This window comes from Halichoerus grypus, chromosome 14 (genome assembly GCF_964656455.1).
Source record: "Halichoerus grypus chromosome 14, mHalGry1.hap1.1, whole genome shotgun sequence".
NCBI lineage: Eukaryota > Metazoa > Chordata > Mammalia > Carnivora > Phocidae > Halichoerus > Halichoerus grypus.
The window spans coordinates 92,640,535-92,661,144 of record NC_135725.1 but is presented as its reverse complement, the minus strand read 5'-3'; the positions used below and the strand labels follow the sequence as shown (position 1 = coordinate 92,661,144).

The window sequence follows — 20,610 nt, the reverse complement described above, 5'->3', positions numbered from 1 at the left end:
GCAAGGCATTGGCCTGGGGCTTGGTTTGTGGGGCCCCGGGGAGTGGCCGCGGGGTCCTGGGACACGGCTGTCACAGTCCCGTGTGTCCCGGGTGGAGAGAGCTTGCTGAGGGGAGACATTTCCAGGAAGGGACGGGGGTGTGCTGGGCTAGCTGTGGTGCGGGCTGGTGGCCATGTGGGGCAAGCGTGGCCAGGCCCCTGGCCTCTTGTGGGCCGCAGCAGCCTCTGCAGCCACGTGCCCTCTGGATGCTACACTGCAGCCCTCATGTGATGAAGGCACCTGCTGGCCGGCTGCGTGTGTGGGCCCCTGGCGGAGAGCCCAGAGTTGGGCCCCAAGCCCTGGGATCCCCACCTGCACCTTGCAGGCTGCCTGCAGTGCTGGTCCCCAGCCGGCCCCTGCTGGAGAAGCCTCCGGAAGCCTGCGTCCAGGCCAGAGCAGACTGGACGGTGCACTGGCCTCCTCCGGCTGCAGGGAGGGTCTTTGCGCACACTTCCACTTAGTGGGCACCCGGGCTGGGCCTCCAGGCCTCTGAGCGAGACTTCCACTTTCCTCCGCCCCGCCTCCCGGGCCCTGCCAGGCAGACGAATCAGAATGCAGGCCCAGGGACCGGCTCCCTTGGGCAGGACCTGCGGGGCTCCGTGGAGCTAACCAGCACCATCAGGAAGTGCACAGCTCTCCTCCTGGGCTCTGCGGGCCGGCCTGCAACACCGCCTCCTGTTCATCGGATCGGGCTGGCCCAGGCTGGCCGGCGCCCCACCGTGCAGGTGCCCCTCCAGGACCCGGAGGTAGGTGGGACTGCTGCCCCTCTGAAGGGGCCAGGAAGACGCCTCTCTGCTCAGGGCTCCTGGGGCGGGGAGCTGGGTGCTGGGGCACCTGCCCCAGAAGGGCAGCAAGTGGCCTCAACTCTTCTGCCCTGTGCGCCTTCACAGCCACGTGGTACCTGCTTGTCCGTCTCAGGGGACTTAGCAGCAGGGCGTCAGGTGCGGGACTTGTGGATTTTAGGCGGGAGAGGCAGGGAGTGGGCTGAACGTTCCAAGGGCCACCCACTGAGTGCTGGTGTGTGTCTCTGGCTGGATGGGATGACCGAGGGCCACGGGAAGTCGGAGAAACTCCTGCAAACACCCTGCCTGCTGCCACCTGGATCTCTGGGAGCGTGGTCTAGCCCCTCTGAGCTGGAAACCACGTTCCCACGCCGGCTGAGGGCGCTCTGGGGCGGCGGCGGGTCAGTGTCTCCGTCCCCGCCACCAGGAGGAGGCTTCTGGTTTGGCCCAGGCCTCAAGAGAGTGGTTCCTGCCCCCGCTGGTGGAAGGGAGCAGCAGTGGGTGGTCCCAACACGGATGGCCCCCTTGTTGGGGAGCCGGAGCGCCTGGGAACAGGCTTCATCTGGGAAGGGAGAGGAGCCCCGCGGTGGCTGGTGCCCAGGACCTGAGAGCCTGCAGAGGGTGCCAGAGCGGCTCGGGCTGGCCGTGGGCGATGCAGCGGGCCTCCGGGTGCAGCGGGCCTGGCTCTCCCGTGGGCGGTCCACAGTCGCCCTTCCCGAGCGAGCCGCCTGGACCACTGTTGCACCACCAGCCAGCCGCCGGAAGGAGGAGGCGGTGGGGCTAAGCTCTGAGCGGCCGCCAGGTCCAGGAAGGAGGAAGTCCCCCACAGCCCTGCCTGGCACGCACGGGCGGGCGGGTCACTGTCCCAGGGTTGCCGCCCCAGCCTGGGTGCCTGCCTCTCCACACGTGCCCGGGGGGCGCTGCCAGTGGGTAGGAGGTGGTGGCCCGCCAGCCCCACACTTCCGGGATGGGGAGTGCAGAGTCCAGAGCAGGGCCACGGTGTGGGGCGTGCAGTGTTCTCAGACACCACCCATCCCTGGAGCCCTCCATGTCTTCCCCCACTCTCATCAGGGCGACCCGGGGACGGGGAAAGCCCGTGCGCCCGGGGGGGGCGGGGGGGCGGCAGCAGGGCCCAGGGAGGGCCGCCCTGGCTGAGCTGGTGCCCCAGGTCACAGCACCAGCACCGAGGAGGGGGGGCCGGGGCAGGTGAGGCCGCACACCTGTCTGGACACCCCCAGCCGGGCCCGGCCTGTGGCCGCCCCTCCCAGCAGTTCTCCCACCGACCACAGCCGTGGCCACCGCCATGTCAGACTACGAGAACGAGGACCAGTGCTGGAATGCTCTGGAGAGCTTCCGCGTGAAACTCATCTCCGTCATCGACCCCTCACGCATCACACCCTACCTGAGGCAATGCAAGGTGCTGAACCCCGACGACGAGGAGCAGGTGCTCAGTGACCCCAACCTAGTCATCCGCAAGCGGAAAGTGGGTCAGTGCCGCCTCATCCAGGAGCTTCGGGCACGGGAATGGGCACTCCCCAGCACCCCATACCTTGTCCCTCCTGCTGGGAGCAGTGGTGCTTCCGTGCGCAGCAGAGGCCCCGGGGAGAGCCCAGGGTGGTGGGCAGGATGGCCACGGCCCCAGCCAGGTCCTGTGGGTTTCAGGCGTGCTCCTGGACATCCTGCAGCGGACCGGCCACAAGGGCTACGTGGCCTTCCTCGAGAGCCTGGAGCTCTACTATCCACAGCTCTACAAGAAGGTCACGGGCAAGGAGCCCACCCGTGTCTTCTCCATGATCATTGGTGAGGCCTGGGACCCCGCAGGCTGGCCTCCTGATGGATAAACTGGGGACAAAAGGAGGTGGAAGGGGCACACTGGATTGCAGCAGCTCTGTCCTGCTCCTTCTCTCTCTGCTGGAGGAAGGCGGACCCATACTGGGGTGGGGGACAGAGGGCCCCATGGTTCCTGGGTCAGAACCCCTCTGACGCCACCAAAGCTTCGGCTCTTGGAAGGACGGGCGTCTGCTGGCCCCAGCAACAGGCGAAGCCACACTTTCCTGGCCTGGACGCATGTCCTCTTGCCTCACAATCAAGATCACGACAAAATGAGCCGAAGGGGGAGGGTGCCCGGCCTCACGCTGCCGTCCTGGGGGTGGGCCGGGGACAGGGCCGCAAGGTGAGTCAGGAGCTCTGCCTGCTTCCCTGAAGGGGAGCACCAGCACCTTTGGGTGGCCCCTCGGCCGGGCCCCGAGCCTCCTGCAGTGGGGTGGCCGGCCCTCAAGCCTGGAGCCCGGGAGGGGGCGCAGCAGGGCAGCCGTGGGCCGGGCGGGCCCTCTGACGCGGCCCAGCTGTCTGCAGACGCATCCGGGGAGTCGGGCCTGACCCAGCTGCTGATGAGCGAGGTGCTGAAGCTGCAGAGGAAAGTGCAGGACCTGACCCAGCTGCTGAGCTCCAAGGACGACCTCATCAAGGAGCTGCGGGTGAAGGACAGCCTGCTCCGCAAGCACCAGGAGCGCGTGCAGCGGCTCAAGGAGGAGTGTGAGGCGGGCAGCCGCGAGCTCAAGCGTTGCAAGGATGAGAACTATGACCTGGCCATGCGCCTGGCCCGTCAGAGCGAGGAGAAGGGCGCCGCGCTCATGCGCAGCCGCGACTTACAGCTGGAGGTGCTCTGGCAGCCGTGGCGGGAGGGTCGGGGGGCGCGGGGCGAGGCCGGCCGGCTGACGGGGTCTTCCCGCAGATTGAGCGGCTCAAGCACAGCCTCATGAAGGCGGAGGATGACTGCAGGGTGGAGCGCAAGCACACACTGAAGCTCAGGCACGCCATGGAGCAGCGGCCCAGCCAGGAGCTGATGTGGGAACTGCAGCAGGAGAAGACAGTGCTGCAGGCGCGCGTGCGGGAGCTGGAGGCCACCGTGCAGGTGGGGCGCGCGTGCGGGAGCCGGGGGCCACCGTGCGGGAGCCGGGGGCCACCGTGCAGGCGGGGCGCGCGTGCGGGAGTCGGGGGCCACCGTGCGGGAGCCGGGGGCCACCGTGCAGGCGGGGCGCGCGTGCGGGAGCCGGGGGCCACCGTGCGGGAGCCGGGGGCCACCGTGCAGGCGGGGCGCGCGTGCGGGAGCCGGGGGCCACCGTGCGGGAGCCGGGGGCCACCGTGCAGGCGGGGCGTGCGTGCGGGAGCCGGGGGCCACCGTGCCGGCGGGGTGAGTGCTCATGGGAGCTGGAGGGGCCTGGCAGGATGCTGGTGCCAACAGCAGAGTCCCCTCAAGTCTAGCTGCTTCTCTACCACTCTCTCCCCTTCACCACCCACAGGAGGGGAAGCCAGACAAGAGCAGTCCCTACATCCAGGTGCTGGAGGAGGACTGGCGACAGGCACTGCGGGACCACCAGGAGCAAGCCAACACCATCCTCTCTCTGCGCAAGGACCTGCGGCAGGGCGAGGCTCTGCGTGCCCGGGTATGCCGCCGGGGCAGGTGGACTTCAGCCTGGGCCAAGTCAGGCCGGGTGGGCTGAGGGACTGCCCTGTGTGCACGCAGCCCCTGGAATTCACACCCCGACTTCACCCCTTCCTGGAGGTGCAGGGGCTTGGCCTCCTCACCCCGCTCCCGGCCCGTACTCCCCCAGGCTGGGCAGGCCCAGGCTTTGGTCTGGAAGTTCAGGGTTGGCAGGGACCCAGGGGCTCAAGCAGCCTCCCCCTCCCTCTGCTGGGCCTGACTGACCAGGGGCCAGAACGGGCGGTGGGGGCTAGCTGCTGACTCCCGTAGTGCGTGGAGGAGAAAGAGATGTTCGAGCTGCAGAACCTGGCCCTACGGAAGGACTCCAAGATGTACAAGGACCGCATCGAGGCCATCCTGCAGCAGATGGAGGAGGTGGCCATCGAGAGGGACCAGGTAGGCTCCTCGCCGCCTCCCACCCCAGGGTGGGGCGCGTTCCCCCCAGCCACGGCGCCTCGCCCTTTGCCCTTTCGGGGGAGGGCACTTGTCCGAGAGCTCCTTGAAAAATGTGAGCAATCATGAAGGTGACCCCTTCCCCCACTGCCAGGAAAACTACTCCACTGGCTGGTTGTACCTTCAGATTCTTTTCAATATACGTATAGTTTCATTTTTGTCTTACAAAAACGGAAGCTGTCTTGTTTGCAAATAGCTTTTTATTTTTTTAAAGATGTATTTATTTTAGAGAGAGCAAGAGAGAGTGCGTGTGGTGGGGAGGGGCAGAGGGAGAGAGAATCCTAAGCAGACTCCCCGCTGAGTGGGGCTCGATCTCACCACCCCCGAGACCACAACCTGAGCCGAAATCAAGAGTGGGACGCTCACCTGATGGAGCCACCCAGGCGCCCCAGCAAACAGCTTTTTTAACTTCAAACACCGTTGGCACTTGGGCTGGCTGCTGCGCTCCTGGGGCCCGGAGGCAGGAGCCCGTCTGGACTGTATCCCCATCACTGCTTTCCACCACCTTCCCGCCACGTCACGCGGGGTCCTTTCTGGTCAGGTATGGCCGGTGCTTCAGTGCCCGTCGGGAGGGGACTGGCAGCCTGTGTTCGGAGCCTCTGGCCCTGCAGTCCCACGTCGGAAAGCCTCCCCGTGCGTGGTAGTGGGAAGCGGGAAGCAGCACCACCAGGCCAGGGGGCCCGGCTGCCACCTTCCCTCGGGGCAGGCAGAGGAGGGGAGAGCGCTGTAGCCACGGAAGGCAGGCCACCAGCCAGGAACGCTGGGGCCGGGCAGCCCAAGTGAGCGGCTGGGATTCTCTCCGGTGGGTCCTAAGTCGGAAGCAGGGACACAAATGAAGGCGATTCTCAGTGATTCATCAAGTCCTGGCTGTTTGGGGCCGAGGGCTCCAGGGGATGTGGGTTAGCCTCCAGGCAGCGGGCAGGCTCCCAGCAGGCCGCTCGGTGTGGGTCAGAGTTGTGTCCTCAGGTGCGGTCTGGCTGGAGAGCGTGGAGGGGATGGGCGCAATAAAGCACATGACATGGCCATTAACAACCATGTTCTTGGTACCAAGTTACACGGCAGACTGATAAAAGCCGTGCAAAGGGCGTGAATCCATGCTGGACGTGCATTGGAATGGAGGACTCGGGGAGGGCGCAGGGACGGCAGGGGCTATTCTGGGATTGGGGCCGGAGGCTTTATCTTCACGTTCCGGGAGTCCTTCGGAACTCTATTGCTCCTGCAAACCCTCAAGCACTGACCGCGGGCTGAGAGGTGGGGGCGGCCTGGGGTCTCCCAGCGGCCGCGCAGCTCCCAGACAGAGCCTGCCCTGTGCCGTCCCCACAGGCCATCACCACGCGGGAGGAACTGCACGCACAGCACTCACGGAGCCTGCAGGAGAAGGACGTGCTGCGGAAGCAGGTCCGGGAGCTGGCCGAGAAGGCAGACGAGCTGCAGCTTCAGCTCTTCCAGCGTGAGGGCCAGCTGCTGGCCGTGGAGGGCAGGCTCAAGCGGCAGCAGCTGGACACGCTCGTCCTGGTGGGCCTCCCAGGGGCTGGGGGGCCTTTGTGGTGCACGCTGGTCAGAGCTGCAGCCCTGCCACAGGAGAGCGCAGGGGCCTGGCCCTCAGGGGCAAGCGTGTCCCAGAGACACCAGAGCCCAGAGGAGGGGACACCAGGCAGCCCAGGTCCAGGCCTGGCTCGGCTATTGCTCCAGCGTGACCCTGGGCTGGTCCCAGGCCTTCCTGAGCCCCTTCTGTCCTCTGTAAGGGGCCCTCCTCCCGGCAGGCCACTCTGGGTGTCAGGAGGGGGAGGGAGGGGTGTTCTGGGCGGGGGCCAGGGCCAACTGTGGGCTGGAGAGGGGCCTGAGGACAGGGGCTGGCCGGGGACCCCTCACCAAGCCCCACCCCACCCCAGGCCCTGGGTGGCTGGGCTTCCCCACAGCCTGCTGACCGACCCCTCTTCTGTGACCACAGAGCTCTGACCTGGAGGACAGCTCACCCAGGAACTCCCAGGAGGTGAGTGTGAGCCTCAGGGTGGGCTCCAGGCCACCGTCCCCTGTGGGAGCTGGGCCAGCTGCTCTCCTCCCAGGCCTCACCTGGGCGGGCCGGCGGCCGGCTGCCATGTGGCCCTTGGGGCGGCCCTTCCTGCCAGGTCTCTGAGGAACAGCGCGGCAAGTTAGGTGGGTCCCTGGAGGGTGGCAGTCTAACTGGATGCCCGTCTCTCTCTCTCCCTGGAAGCTCTCACTCCCCCTGGACCTGGAGGCCGTCCAGCTCTCAGACAAAGGTGAGGAGGGGGCAGCTTCTCACGGCCGAGTCTGGCCTTGTCACCTTAGTTGGCGCCAGTCCTCACAGGGTAGAGCCCTGTCCCACTGATCCTTCACAACCCTACTTTACAGATGGGGACACTGAGGCTTAGAGGGACGAGTAACCCCCCAGGCTCCCCAGTGAGCAAACAAGAGCCAGGAATGTATGTTGAGAGCGCGTCCCTCCATGGGAGCCCACTCTGGGCCCAGGAGTGCAGAGTTGAGGCGTCCTGCTCTCCCTGAGCTTCCTCTTGGGCAGGGGGCAGGGAAAGTCGGCCAGCAAGTGTGGGAGATGCAAACAGAATGGGGAAGGGGGCGTGTCTCAGGGCCAGGCAGAGGTGGCAGGGAGATGGCCTGAGGGGTGACGAGGGGTAGCAAGGGGTCGAGGGGCTCACTCTGAAGGTGGCTGTCAGAGGGGAGGTGGGGAGGTCCGGGCAGGGAGGTGGCGTGGGAAGCCAGACAGACCTCCTCAGCCTCAGGCCTGCCGCCAGCCTCCAAGGGAGGCAAAAGAGGACCAGCTGGTGCAGAAGTGAGGGAGCAGGTCAGTCTAACGCTGCCCAGGGACCTGAGCTTCAGGCCACGGAGCCCAACATGGGGACAGGCGGGCAGGACCCAGCAGGCAGTGAGTGGTAGGGGAGACCCTGGGAGCCCCAACCCAGGGGTGGTGTGGCTCCTTGAAGGAGCTGGGGCGGGCTTCCGGGTCAGAGGCCGAGGAAGGGAAGGTGCTAGCCTCAGGGAGAGACCTGGGTCTGGGTCTCTCCCCCTGTGATGTCAGTGAGACTAGATGTCCAGTCTCCCATCCTGGCCAGTTTAGGGGAGCCAGCCCATCAGAGCACCTTCTGTCTGAGGGTCCTGAGCCTGGGGCAGATTTTGAGGGGACCAGACAGCTTGGAATGTTCTGCTCCGACTGCCGCAGCGCCCCAGCCCCCACCCGGGAGCAGAGTTCGGGGGCGTGGCACTGCCCGGTGGGCTTCCAGCTGCCTCTGCCTGCCTAGAGGGAGTCGGGAGTGGGCAGTGGCATCTTTGGGCCCCGGTCCTCTTGTCTACACAGTGGGAGGCCTCTTGGGGTTGAAGTGAGAGCCCCCAGGAGATGATGCAGGACTGGCCTGGCAGCTTCAGGGGACAGGAGGTGGCTGGGTGTTGGCCATGCTAAGCGTGGTCCCAGCAGCTGGGTAGGACCGACAGGCCTAATTCTCCGTTCCAGGCGGCCCGGCCAACAGGAACAGCCCACAGCAGCCCTTTGTGGCTCTGCAGGAGGAGCAGCTTCCACTGACCTCCAACGTAAGGCTGCCCTGGGGTCCCTGCTGCCCTAGGGCGCCGCTGGCATGGGCCTCCGTGTGACCGAGCCCAGGAAGGCTGATTGCTCAACCTGGATGCCTGGGGGTGATGGCAAGGGTCTCTGCCCGTGGGCTCTTGGGGTGCACTGTTTGGAACAGGAAGCCCGAGTCCCACCTTCTCGGATGAGGCAGCGGGCAGAGGGAGCGGGCAGGACGCGGGCACTGTGGCAGAAGGAGCACCGGCTTGGAGCGCAGGCCAAGCTGGCTGGGTGCCCGCTCTGTCCTGTCCTCCGAGAGGCGGGACAGCACACCGCACTCCCCCACGGGGTGTGCGGTCGCAGGGGCGGGGACACGCCCCCACTCCGGGAGCCTGAGCCTCGCTCCTCCCCCAGGACGCAGGCCTGAGCGGCGGGGAGCCCCCCGAGAAGGAGCGGCGGCGCCTCAAGGAGAGCTTCGAGAACTACCGCAGGTGCGCGGTGGGCGGCCCTGGGCGGGCTCCGGGAAGGCCGGCCGGGGAGGGGGCGCAGGGGCCCTGCGGACATGCGCTCGCCCCTGCAGGAAGCGCGCCCTCAGGAAGATGCAGCACGGCTCGAGGCAGGGGGAGGTGGACTGGGAGAACACCACGGGCAGCGACAACACCGACACGGAGGGCTCCTAGCCAGCCCAGCGCGCCGGGAGGACGCACCGGGACTCGCACAGGCGTGCTCTGTCTATGCGTGCGGCAGTGTCAGAAATGCAGTTCCATAAATAAACGACCGGGGTCCCGGTACCGTAGCCTCTGCTGGCCTCGCTCCCGCGTACGCCTCCCAGCCGCGCGCGCACCTCCCGCCCCCAGGGGGCAGCAGAGCACGGTCTGCCAGTCGGCGGACGGAAGCCGAAAAGGGCCGTTTACGCCGCGTGCCCGCTTCCAAGATGGCGGCGGCACGGCTTCGGCCGCGCGGGGCGGGGCGGGGCGGGGCAGCCGAGGTCGGAGGGCGGGATGCTGCGGGCTGCGCTGAGACGCGTGCCGCCGCTACTGAGTCGCGTGCGGCCCCAGGGGCCGGGCCTGAGGTGGTTGTGGGGACGCGGGGGCGGTCCGGGGGCTGCGGGGAGAAGGCAGACCGGGGCCGGGGTCTGGGGCTGGCGGCGTTTGAGCTCGGAGCCGGGGCCCGGGGCCGCGCACTACCAGCTTGTCTACACTTGCAAGGTGAGCGTGCGACGGGTGCGAAGCTGGGTCCGCATCTGGTGCTGGCCGGCGCGGCGGGAAGAGGCTCCCCGTGCGCGGAGGACAGTATGGAGGGGTGGAGCTGCCCCCGGGGGCGGGGCCTTTCCGGGGGAGGGGTGGAGCTGCCCCCGGGGGCGGGGCCTTTCCGGGAGAGGGGTGGAGCTGCCCCCGGGGGCGGGGCCTTTCCGGGGGAGGGGTGGAGCTGTCCTCGGGGGCGGGGCCCTTCCGGGAGAGGGGTGGAGCTGCCCCCGGGGGTGGGCCCGGCACACAGGGGTAGGTAGGCTGTTTGGGAGGAGGAGGAGGCCCTGCCCCGGGGTGGAGTTAATCATCAGAGGGGGCGGGGTCCTCCTGAGGGGCGGGGCCAGGCACAGGCGTCACCTGGGCCGCGGGTGTCCCCCAGGTGTGTGGGAGCCGGTCCTCCAAGCGCATCTCCAAACTGGCCTATCACCGGGGAGTTGTCATCGTGACCTGCCCCGGCTGCCAGAAGCACCACGTCATCGCCGACAACCTGGGCTGGTTCTCAGACCTGGACGGGAAGAGGTGAGGCCCCGTGGGCAGGGTGGGGGGACAAGCCCCCCTGGGGTTGGGGCCCCAGCCCGCGTCCGCGGGGCTCCCTTCCTGTCGGGAGGCTCGTGGAGCCCGCCTCCCCAGCCCTGTGCGTACAGGAGGGGCTGTTAGGTTTGAGTTTCGGGGAAACCACAAACGGCGCGGGCAGGGATGGGACCAGCCCCCTGTGGTCCTGCTTCGCTGCCGGACCTCTGCCCTCACTGCCGGCCTGTCCGTGTCCGGGCTCCAGGCCGCCCCTGAAGTGAGGGGCACGCTGGGCTGAGTCCTGCGGCACAGACTCCCTTCCATCGTGTGGCTGCTTCGTCCCCACAGAGATGTGCGGAGTGTCAGCTCCGGAGCAGGGCCCTAGCGCGTCACTCGCGGTCTCTGCCCGCGCTGGCTGGCCGGTCATCACACCAGACTGGGGGTGTGTGTGAGGCGGAGTGTACCCCTCATGGGCAGGAGCCTCCTGGCCGGTGGCCCTGGGCCGTTCTGTGGGACTTCTGAGGGGCTCTTCCGTTTGAGATCGGGTTAGTAATAGCAGCTGCCTCTGGGGGCTCTGGAGGGTTCGTGAGGTCAGCGTGCGGCGCCTCGTGGCCACACCAGCGTGGGGCCCCACGCTCCGGCTCCAGCCTGGCCCTGGGGTGCCCTTGGGTGCACTTGAAGACCCAAGGTGCCGGGTGGGCTCGGGGCTGAGAGTGATGCCTTCTCTCTCAGGAATGTTGAAGAAATCCTGGCGGCCAGAGGGGAGAAGGTGTGCCGAGTGGCTGGTGAGGGAGCCCTAGAGCTGGTTTTAGAGGCTGCCGGGAACCCCAAATCCACCACTGCTCCAGAAGGGGGTGAGGGCCAGGACCCCACTCATCCTGGCAAGACGGAGCCCAGCTGACTCTGTCTCTGCCTTCCAGAAGATGCTTCGGCCCTCCCGGGCTGGCCTGTCTTCTATCAATAAACACATTACTCGGAGATGGTGGGGTGTGGGGCCTTCTTGTTGTCCCTGGTTCGGGAGTCAGAATGATTCCGAGGAGCCTCCGCTAGGTGCTGGTCCTGGTCCTGCGCTGTTGCTCTGCAGAGGACGGGCCCTGTACTTGCCGCTCGCGGCTGTGTCTGCGTGGGGGGAGGCTGGACGGGGAGCCTGAGCCCCCAACCCCCGGCCGTGGCCAGTAGCCCTGGGCGGTCCCTCTGCCCCTCTGAACCTCCGCCTTCCCATCAGATGAAGATGCTAATGGGACACCCTGGCAGGAGGAAGGGCAGGAAGACAAGACGTGGGACAGGTATGGGGGGGCGCGGACGTGCTCTGCAGGCCGGGGCCCCGGTCTTGCTGGGTCTGGGGCGGGTGCCTGGAAGGCATGGCTGATCAGCCACTGTTCTTCCTTGGGGGGCAGCACCCACCATGGGTCCTGTTCCTCTGGCCAGACACGGGGAGGTCCTACAGATCCCCCTTCCTCCTGTGCCCCCTGCCTCCCCCGACACCTCCTGGACAGCGCTGGTGAGCCAGAGCCGCCCTCGGCCCTGACCCTTGGCTGCTGGCCAAACGGAGTCAGCAAATTAGGCAGCTCCCTGTGGCCACAGCGGGGCCGGGTGGCCGCCGTGGCGAGGGGGGTGGGAGTCGCGGTGGGCCACATGCCCCACGTGGTGCCCTCCCCCCAGGGGCGTGCGGTTTGTCTCCCAGCCTTGTTTGACGGCTTGCTCAGGATGTTCCTGTGTTTATGGGAGTGCGTGTATTTGCAGAAGTGTGACCTTCACTATTAATCACCAGCCACGGTCTCACAGCTCCTGGCAGGATCCGAGCTGACTGCTGCCCTGCGTCCGCGCCCCGGGCTCTGCCGTTGTTCTCCAGGGCGCTGGCACTGGGTGCTCTGACTCGATTACCCCGTCTTTCCCCTGGCTAACAACCGCCTATTATTCCCCCTCAGAGCCTCCCGTGTCGTTTGCGGAGACTGTCGGCCTGGAGGCTGAGCCAGCCCCGGTGCCTGACTGCCTCACTGTCCCCAGGTCCCCCTGGGTCCCCCTGACAGTGCAGACCCGGACAGAGGAGGGCGGCCCGGGCCAATCCCGCCCTTCACAGATGGGGAAACTGAGGCCCGGGTTGTGGACACGGGTAGAGACCATATTTCTATTTCCTGTTCTGATGCTTGACGTCCAGGCCCCGCTGACCCTGGTGAGGTTGCCCCTCTTGGGGTTAGTGCCTAGCGATAGTGAAAGATTCGCCCATGGATGCACCCCATGGACAGGTACCAGCCAACAAGGGGGGCTCCTAGTCCCAGAGCCACTGAGATGGTTCACACCATTGCTTCCCAGGGAAACCACAGCTCCTGGAGCCACAGAGAGGCAACGTGGCACCTGTGGTACTTGCCTGCCGAGCCTTCTCAGAGTGCCAGGATTCCCAGAGCGCCGAGAACTGTTGGGTTGGGGGCTCTAGTGACAGCCCCCGGGGCCCCTGGGGGTGCCTCCCTGTGTGGGCGTGTCCTGACTGCGGCCCCTACCTGCAGACCTCCCTTCTGACCAGCTTTCGCCCTCCCCACGCCACCCTCACCTCGGGGGTCTCCCGACCCCCCACTCCCGCCGTGCTGTGCAGCCTCCTGCGGTCAGGTGGGTGCTCCGGGCCGAGCGGGTCACCACAGGTGAGGTGAGTGAGGCACCCCTGCCTCGCCTGCTTCCCGGGCCCCGCGTCCGTCCTCCTGGGGACCCGGTGCCACAGATCTGTCCTCCTGGGGGGCAGTGCCACAGAGCGCTGTCCTCCTGGGGACCCGGTGCCACAGATCTGTCCTCCTGGGGGGCAGTGCCACAGAGCAGCTGTCCTCCTGGGGACCCGGTGCCACAGAGCAGCTGTTCTCCTGGGGACCCGGTGCCACAGAGCAGCTGTCCTCCTGGGGACCCAGTGCCACAGATCTGTCCTCCTGGGGACCCAGTGCCACAGAGCAGCTGTCCTCCTGGGGACCCGGTGCCACAGAGCAGCTGTCCTCCTGGGGACCCGGTGCCACAGATCTGTCCTCCTGGGGACCCAGTGCCACAGAGCAGCTGTTCTCCTGGGGACCCGGTGCCACAGAGCAGCTGTCCTCCTGGGGACCCAGTGCCACAGATCTGTCCTCCTGGGGACCCAGTGCCACAGAGCAGCTGTCCTCCTGGGGACCCGGTGCCACAGAGCAGCTGTCCTCCTGGGGACCCGGTGCCACAGAGCAGCTGTCCTCCTGGGGACCCGGTGCCACAGAGCAGCTGTGGGGTTGGGGTGTCTGCTTGGGGGTTGCTCCCCCTCTTCGCAGACGGCTCCATTGCACTCGTCGGCCGGTGGTGCCAGGGCTGTGAGGTCGTGGGCGCTCTACGCCTCCCTTGCTCCGGGGCCCCGAGCAGGTCCCGGGCAGGTGGGCCACAGGTCTGCAGCCCGTGAGGACTCAGGCCTGGAAAGGCAAGTGCGCGCCTGGACAATATGTGACTTTGTCCGGTTGGGACAGACTGCCACTCCCAGGGCAGAAAACAACAGAACCGACCTGTCGCCAAGTGGCTGGCTGGTGCCATCGCGGGGGGCTTGGAGAGGTGGTGGCTCCAGGCCCTTTGCACGGTGTGGGCTTGCTTACCCAGATAAGGTCAGTCACCTGGGGCCCCCCCAGAAGACCAACATCCCCTCATCCTTAGCACTAATTCTGACACAGACAGCATTCACTTGGCAGACTTTATTTTTTTGGGAAAAAGAAAAAAATGTACCTCTTGGGTTGGAAAGGACCCACTGACAGCATGGCAAACATGCATGAGCAATAAATATGCATGTACATTCAAGTATGTGGGGCGGCCCAGGAGAAGCCTCTGTTCTGGCCTCTGACCCCGCCCCCGGGCTCCCACCCACACCCTTCAGAGCATGGTCGCAGCGGGCCTGGGGCCCCCAGGCTGAACTGCGGGGTGGGGGTCCGGCCGCCTCCCCTCGCTTGGAGAGCCTTGGAGAAAGACCGAGGAGCCCAGGGGCACCACCTCAGGAGGAGGTGCCCCTCATGCCCCGGGGGCTGTGGGGTCGTGGCGTGGGGCCGGGGGCTCGCTAGAGGGCTGGGGGCGAGCCAAGGCAGTGTCCTGCCCAATCCCGTGGGCTGACGATGTGTGGGGGCTGGACCCTCCCCACAGGAGAAGGCAGTGATGTCATCTTCCCAGCTGAGGGCTGGGTGCTCACCTGGGGCCCAGGGTTGAGCCGAGCTGAACCCCCCAGCTTCTGCCGGCCGCCCCGGCCCTGGTGTGGTCAGGGTGCGGACCTGGCTGCCAGCTGGCGTTCCAGACCAGGCCTGTTCTGTCCCTGGGCTTTGGGGCTTGGAGTTGAGGGGTGTCCCGGCTCATCCCCACCCGCTCAGGACTGGGCGCCAGCTGGGGCTGGGGGCCGAGAGCCAGGGCCCAGCGACCGTGCGTGGGGGCACCTGGCCTGCATGAACTGCCTCATCAGGCTCCAGGCTTTCTGACACAGGCTTCCTCCCTCTCCAGCCCAGAGGAGGCAGGGGCGGGGGGCACAAGAGGCCAGGACTGGGGCAAGCGCGTCTGCTCTGTCATCCCTGGGACCCCCTCTGGGAGGACAGAAACGTCCATGTCGCTGGCAGGCCGCACAGCAAAGGCTTCAGAGCGGCCTTTGGGGGCTTAAGGGAGGCAGCAGTTTTCACATTTGCCGGGCAGGATGGAGGGATGGAGCTGGGCGGGGCAGGGAGAGGCCATGGAGGGTCTGGAACCAACAAGCTGCAGGCTGGACCTGGGGCAGGGACGGGGCAGGGAGAAGGCCGGGCTGGGCAGGCCTGCAGAAAGCCGTGTCCCGCCGGGGAGCTGGTCCGGGACAGAGGCATGCCCGCCCGCCCGGGGCAGCCCCAGCCTGAGCCTGCCACCCTGGGAGGGGGACAGCGTGGGGGCTGTGTGCCCCGCATCTGCCACAGTGGGAAGGGCCAGAGGGCCTGCAGTCAGCCATGGCCTCCAGAGGAATGGGCTTCTCGCGGGGCCGTGGGCATCACAGAGGACGGCGCGCCCCCCGGCCCCGAGGCCAGGAGTAGGGGTGGGGCCAGCCTGGCTGTGGCTGCAGGATCTTAGCTGGCACCAGACTGGCACGGCTGCCGGGGCTCGGGGCTCCCGCCCGCCTCCTGCTCGGGGCTCCCGGCGAGGTCCACCCGCTGCTCATCCATCCGTTTGGCCTGCACCCTCTGGATGAGGCTGAAGAAGTCCTCGTCAGGCATGGTGGGGCCGCGGGGCAGCACGTCAGGAGGTGGGCAGCGCTGGTCATCGATCCTGGAGGACTGGGCGGACACAGACACGTGGGTTGGCAGCTTGGGCCTCCCCCGCCTTGGAGGGCCGGCCTAGGACGTGGGCCCAGTGGTCTCAGGGACAACGCCCAGGCAGGGGCTGCTGGCCAGCGAGCGGCTCTCCCTGCATCTACCCGTAAAATCAGCTCCGCGGGCAGTGCTGGGAGCCTCTGCCCAGGCCACCCCGGGGGGGAGGGAGGGCTGAGTAACCGCTAGGCACGGGGTGAGCAGGCCGGGGCACGGGGCTGCTGGCCGGCCTTCCGTACTGCGCCCAACACCACCTGACAGGGATGTCCGGGGGCAGGACTGGGGGCCGCAGCTCCCTGAGCCCAAGGCGCGGAGCTCCCTGGGGCCCCCCATCAGGCCATCAGGCCAGGGAGCCAGGGCGGGGCCGAGGGGGCCGAGGGGGCCTTTGGGCTTCTGTGCAGGGTCTGGAGCAGAAGGGCTGGGAGCCGGTGCAGCTGCTGGAGCGTGCGGGCATATGGGCCAGGGGCTCGGGGGTTCTCTGCAGGGGCTGGTTTTGAGGATTTTCGGACTCGCCCGGGGCCGCGCTTTCCTCTGCTCTGTGGGAATGAAGGTCACATCTGGAAACTGCACCGTCCCATGTGAGCCAGGCCATGGTCTTTCCTGCAGCCTTTCATGAGGTCCCTGAAACCCCTCTGCCGTTTTGCCCTGCCTGGGGGCGCAGGGGGCCGGACCCCGCCATGGCGGCGCCCCCCAGCTGGAGCTCCTGCCCGATGAGGAGGGCTTTCAGGAGGGGGGGCCCAGGAAGGGGCCTCAGGTCTGAGCACCGAGGGCACCCGGTGACACCAGCAGAGCCAGCCTGAGATGGACGGGCCAGAGCCCGCCACGGGCGTCAGGAGCCTCCACCAGCCACGAGGGCAAAGGGGCCCCGGGCCACTTCGGGGCAGGGGTGGGGGGCGGTGAGCACCCCCAGCCTCCCCAGCCGCAGGCCCACCTGGCACTTGATGAGCATGTTGAAGAACTCGTCCCCCGGCTCCTGTGGGTCCCCGTCCCCGCGCAGACGGCCCAGGTTGCTGTGGGTGACGCGCAGCCCAGGCAGGCTGCCCACGCTGGCCCGCTGGTCGTCCAGCCGGCGGCCCTGGGAGCTGGCAATGAGGTCCAAGAGCTCCTCGGTCTGCGGGGAGGCCGTCAGCGAGGGCTGGGCTGTGGGGGCAAGGTCGAGGGAGGGGGCCCCCCGCGGGCCAGGTCAGCCGGAGCCCAGCCCCGCCCTCCACGCTCCCCCGGGGCATGGGGGTCCCAGGGGTGTCTCTGCTGGCCCCAGACCCCAGCTGCCCTGGGTTGTCCCTGTCGCAGGCCCCACACCCTCCCCCGGGGACTCCTCAGTGACGGGAGGAAGGCCTGGCTTCCCACGCCTGCTCAGAGCCCGCCATGCGCCCTGACGTGGTGTGTTCGGGGGGCGGGGATGATGACATGCTTCCCAGGATGTAGCTTTGGGCGAGGCGGGGGACGAGGCGGTGACAAGGGGCACTTCTGCAGCTGGTGTGCCCCGCCCCCAGGAACAAGGGCTCCAGGGGCACCGTGGGGGAGGGCGGGAGGGAGCGTGGCAAGGACAAGAGGAGCTGCACGGGGGACACTCACCGACCCTCTCCTCCGGGGTGGGGGCAGCTGTGGCCTCGGCGGCCCCGGGCTGGCCCTCCTCCAGGGGGCAGCGCTGGTCGTCCATTCGGCTGCTCTGGAACTTGCTCAGCAGGTCAAAGAAGCACTCTTCGTCGGAGGATGGGGCCCGAGGGATGCTCTGGGGGGGGGGCAGCGGCAGTCAGCATTGGCTCTGGCCCAGCCACAGTGGCCCGGCTCTGGTCACCAGGCCCTCAGACCCCTGGACGCCACTGAGGGAGCTGCTCAGCCGGGGATAAGGTCAGGACCCTCGCCCCACCTGCCCATCCTTCTCCCGGCATCAGCCCTGTCCAGGCCTCCATTGTCCTCCCACACCCTGCCACCCAACCCCTCCTTGCCCTCCTGGAGCGCTCCCCGCCCAGCCCGGTCACCACCGCTTCCCAGCAGCGTCCCTGTGCCCCACGCCCCCCAGCCCCCGCCCCGTGGGACTCTGTCACATGCTTGTGTCAGCCCCTGCCACGAGCTCCACCTGTGCCCGCCCCTCTGGGGCCCAGGCACCCAGCACAGCACTCACCGGTGTCTGCCAAATGGACAAATCAACCAGTAGTGAGTGTGTGACTAGACCCTGGGTAGGCAGGAAGCCCTGCTGCCGTTTTACATATTACAGTGGTCTGTGCCAGGGCCCTGGCAGCAGTGGTGGTGGATCCGGGGCCAGCAAAGTCAGGTCATATCACCAAAGGCAAGGAGCCACGGCTGGGGGAGGTGAGGGCTCCTGTGTTCCACCCCAGTCCCACCCCTTCTGGGGTTTGGGTGCTAGACCCATGGGCAGGCCCAGAGGACAGATGTGTGGCGGCCAGGACCCTGGGTGTGGGGTGTTCAGGCTAAAGAGAAGGTGCTAACATCCCCCAGCCTCTCCCTCTGCATGCTGGCTGAGGTGCCTAGGGTCTGCTCTGGGTGGCTGGGGGGGCAGAGCCTGGACACACTGGGAGCACAGAGACTCTGGGAGATGTCATCAGAGTGCAGCCTGGGTGGTGGGGAGGGCTGACCCAGGGGCCACCTGCTAGGTCTAGGCAAACCCCACTGATGGGACCAGGGAGGGGACGGTGGTTCTCAGAGGGAGGGGGGAATGGGAAGTGGGAGACCAGGCCACTGGACCTGGCTGAGTCCCAACTGGCAAACACACTCCCTATCTGGGCCTCAGTTTACACATCCATAGGAGGGGAGGCTGGAGGGCAGGGCCAGGGCTGGTCCCCCCACCAGCCTCACCACGTCTGGTCCAGGGCCCTGAGGGCTGACTGGTGGATGGGGCAGCTTCCAGAGGCCACCTTCACCTCCCCTCTGACGCCAGTGCCCCCTGCCCAGCCCTGGCCTGTCCACCTCTCAGCTGGCTGGGTCCCAGATCTCCTGACGACCCCTTACCAGCCCACTGCAGAGGTGGATACTGGGGCGAGGGAGCCCGCACACCTCCAAGGCCACAAGGAAGCAAGGGGCAGGCTGGGGAACCCCCAGACAGGCCCAGCCTGGGCCCCCAGGGTGGCACGGTCCCTGAAGGCCAAGAGTGACCCAGGGAGGGGCAGCTGAGTGGGTGGTCCCGACACAGCCCGTGCATGAGCTGGGCCAGCAGCTGGCAGTTCGGAGGACAGAGACCCCACCCCTGTCCCCCCAGGGCAGGCCCAGAGCCAAGGCTGGGGTAGTTCAAGATCCCCCCAACTCAGGGCTCTGCTGTCCTGCAGAGCCCGGAGCGAACTGAAAGCTGGTGCTGAGTGCAGAGGGGCCCTGGCAGGGGTGGGGGGGTGGAGGCTGCACTTGGTGGGGTGGTCAGGGCCGAGCATCAGCCCTGCCCTGGTGGGGGCTGCGCAGGTGCCTCCCCAGAAGGTCAAGGGCTGTTCACTGGTCACTTGGGGCCCCAGGCTCAGCCAGGGGTGGGGGTAAGCACAGCACCACCCACTGCAGGGGACCCCAGGTGGACTGCGGGCCAGGTGAATGGAGCCAGGCCCCTCCTGGAAAGGGTGTAGCCCTGGGGCCCCTCTTCTCTGGACACATGGGCACCCAGCACTCCTCCCACCTCCCCTGGGCTGCGCTCGGGGCTCAAGGAGCTGAAGTAGGTGCTGTTTGCCCAGAAGCTTCTCCTGGCCTCGTCACCCCTGTAGCTGGGGTGGGGCAGAGAGGGCCCCAGAGCAGAGCTGTCTGGGCCACCGGTGAAGGCCTGGGGCTTCCCTCGTTTGGGGGGGATGTGGGGCTGAGGCCACAGGTGTGCAGGGTGAGGCCCTGCTCCCCTCGTGTAGGCTGCCACCCTGGGTCCCAGCCTCTCCTTTGCCCCTGACTCTGGCTCCTTCTGGCCCGCAGGACTTCCAGCCCTGGGTCTCGCCAACTCCTCGCACCCCTGCCTGCCTGGGGGAGACAGCTGGGCTGGTGCAGAGGTGCTGGAGCCCACCCGACAGCCCCACTCCGCCCCACCCCTGCCCCGTCCAGCTTCACACGGCCCGAGCGCTCCCCGAGCCTCCCCGTGCCCGGGGCCCCACACTCACGCTGGATCCAGCAGCAGGGGCCGGGCGCTGTGCACTACTCAGTATCCCCAGCCCGGCCGTGTGGCGTCTGTGCTGTCCCTGTCGGCTCAGGGCTTAAATAGGCCCCGGGGGGGGGGCCTATCCCCACCCCGGCCCCCCACAGCACTCCCTCGCTCCGGCGGGCGCACGCACAGGCTCTGTAAACACTCGGAGACTATTTCCAGCGCGAGGGCTCCTGCTCCAGCCCACGGGCGGTCGGGCCAGAGGGCCGAGGGCGATGGAACCTGTCTGGGGAGCACTGTTCCTGCTGACAGGGGCCTGGCTTCCTTCCAAAGCGGGGTCAGCCCAGGAGAAGCGGCCTCTTTCTTCAGCCCTGACTCCCGAGGCCGGGGCCGTCGCAGGCCCCCGAGGAGCTGGAAGGATGCTGGCCTCTCCCACGGGCACGGGCCGTGCGGCCACTCCCCACGCAGCGGCCCCAGGGGCCACCACCACCCACAGCGCCCTCCCCACCCCTGCCACTCGCCACGGGGTCCCTCCCTGCACTGGGCGGTCTGTGGAGCCTCGGCCTCTGGCCGGCCCCCAGGACAACCCTCCTCAGGCTGGCGGGGGGCCCAGTGGGGGCCGACCCTGGGGCGTCGGGGGAACTGGCTGGGAGCCTCGGCAGGAGGCGAGGACAGGACGGGGATGTGGAGCCCCCAGGGCCCTCTCGGTCCCGCTCCTACAGGGAGCTCAGAGCCCTGGGAGGAGGGCCGGCCCGCAGTTCTGACAGCGGGGAGCTGGGTGTCTTCGGGGCGGGGGGACCAGCCTGCCACTGGGGTTCAGGCCTCCAGCTGTGGCCAGCCTTGGCACTCTGCCGTAGGAATTTCCTCCAAAGGCGCCCCCTGGCCCGGAGCCCTGCTACATCTCCGAGGGGCAGAGCTGGGGCTCCAGGAGCTGACCCTGGCCTTGGAACCCCAGCTCCACCGTTCCTAGCTGGGTGCCCTCAGGCCACCTTCTTCACTGCCCTGTGCCTCAGTTTCCCCTCTTGGGGCTGCTGTAAAAGCATGACGCGTGGCAAGCCTGAGCACTGGCTACTATTCGCGTTTGGCAGAAGGCACCCCCCACCCCGCCGAGGCGGCTAGGGCCAGGTTACCACGTGGAAAAGGGCTTCCTGTTCCAAAGCCTGCTGTGGCTCCCTGGCGTTTGGGACCCTCCCCTACCAGGCGCTT

General features: G+C 67.6%; 3 protein-coding genes across 9 annotated transcripts in view; 2 read left to right on the top strand and 1 right to left on the bottom strand.

The window, feature by feature from the left end:
* Nucleotides 1-488: 488 nt before the first annotated feature.
* On the top strand, nt 489-9,591 carry CARD9 (caspase recruitment domain family member 9). 5 transcript variants are annotated; one of them, XR_013443891.1, is made up of 14 exons: nt 500-785; nt 2,111-2,308; nt 2,484-2,621; nt 3,177-3,481; nt 3,556-3,735; nt 4,124-4,267; nt 4,576-4,701; nt 6,082-6,273; nt 6,710-6,751; nt 6,974-7,019; nt 8,243-8,319; nt 8,708-8,784; nt 8,874-9,081; nt 9,502-9,585. XR_013443891.1 is itself a non-coding variant. In XM_078062021.1 (13 exons), the coding sequence occupies exons 2-13, from the start codon at nt 2,125-2,127 to the stop codon at nt 9,503-9,505; spliced, it is 1,515 nt and encodes a 504-aa protein (XP_077918147.1). In that variant the 5' UTR covers nt 489-785; nt 2,111-2,124; the 3' UTR covers nt 9,506-9,591. The 5 variants fall into 5 exon arrangements, 4 of the variants coding, with proteins under 4 accessions (XP_077918147.1, XP_077918148.1, XP_077918146.1 ...); XM_078062021.1 differs by lacking the exon at nt 8,874-9,081 and having other exon boundaries at nt 489-785; nt 9,502-9,591; XM_078062022.1 differs by lacking the exon at nt 9,502-9,585 and having other exon boundaries at nt 499-785; nt 6,082-6,156; nt 8,874-9,089.
* Nucleotides 9,280-11,028, top strand: DNLZ (DNL-type zinc finger). Its single transcript, XM_078062027.1, has 3 exons — nt 9,280-9,501; nt 9,920-10,059; nt 10,783-11,028. Exons 1-3 carry the CDS (start codon nt 9,295-9,297, stop codon nt 10,949-10,951), a joined length of 516 nt encoding a protein of 171 aa, XP_077918153.1. The 5' UTR covers nt 9,280-9,294; the 3' UTR covers nt 10,952-11,028.
* Nucleotides 11,029-13,718: 2,690 nt separating this feature from the next.
* GPSM1 (G protein signaling modulator 1) overlaps nt 13,719-20,610 on the bottom strand; it is a 28,725-nt gene continuing 21,833 nt past the window's right edge. For all 3 annotated transcript variants that reach the window (XM_078062017.1, XM_078062018.1, XM_078062016.1), the window contains 3 exons: nt 16,920-17,076; nt 16,276-16,484; nt 13,719-15,311 (listed from right to left, as the gene is read on the bottom strand). In XM_078062017.1, coding sequence (XP_077918143.1) covers nt 15,105-15,311; nt 16,276-16,484; nt 16,920-17,076 — 573 coding nt within the window. In that variant the 3' untranslated portion in view covers nt 13,719-15,104. The remainder of the gene's footprint in view (nt 15,312-16,275; nt 16,485-16,919; nt 17,077-20,610) is intronic.

Excerpts from the sequence above, each read along its gene's own strand:
- DNLZ (XM_078062027.1), top strand. The coding sequence starts at position 9,295 with ATGCTGCGGGCTGCGCTGAGACGCGTGCCGCCGCTACTGAGTCGCGTG. Across the intron at positions 9,502-9,919 it reads AGCTTGTCTACACTTGCAAG|GTGTGTGGGAGCCGGTCCTC; the intron begins GTGAGCGTGCGA and ends GGTGTCCCCCAG. Across the intron at positions 10,060-10,782 it reads TCAGACCTGGACGGGAAGAG|GAATGTTGAAGAAATCCTGG; the intron begins GTGAGGCCCCGT and ends CTTCTCTCTCAG.
- CARD9 (XM_078062020.1), top strand. The coding sequence starts at position 2,125 with ATGTCAGACTACGAGAACGAGGACCAGTGCTGGAATGCTCTGGAGAGC. Across the intron at positions 6,274-6,709 it reads AGCTGGACACGCTCGTCCTG|AGCTCTGACCTGGAGGACAG; the intron begins GTGGGCCTCCCA and ends CTGTGACCACAG. Across the intron at positions 8,320-8,707 it reads AGCTTCCACTGACCTCCAAC|GACGCAGGCCTGAGCGGCGG; the intron begins GTAAGGCTGCCC and ends CTCCTCCCCCAG.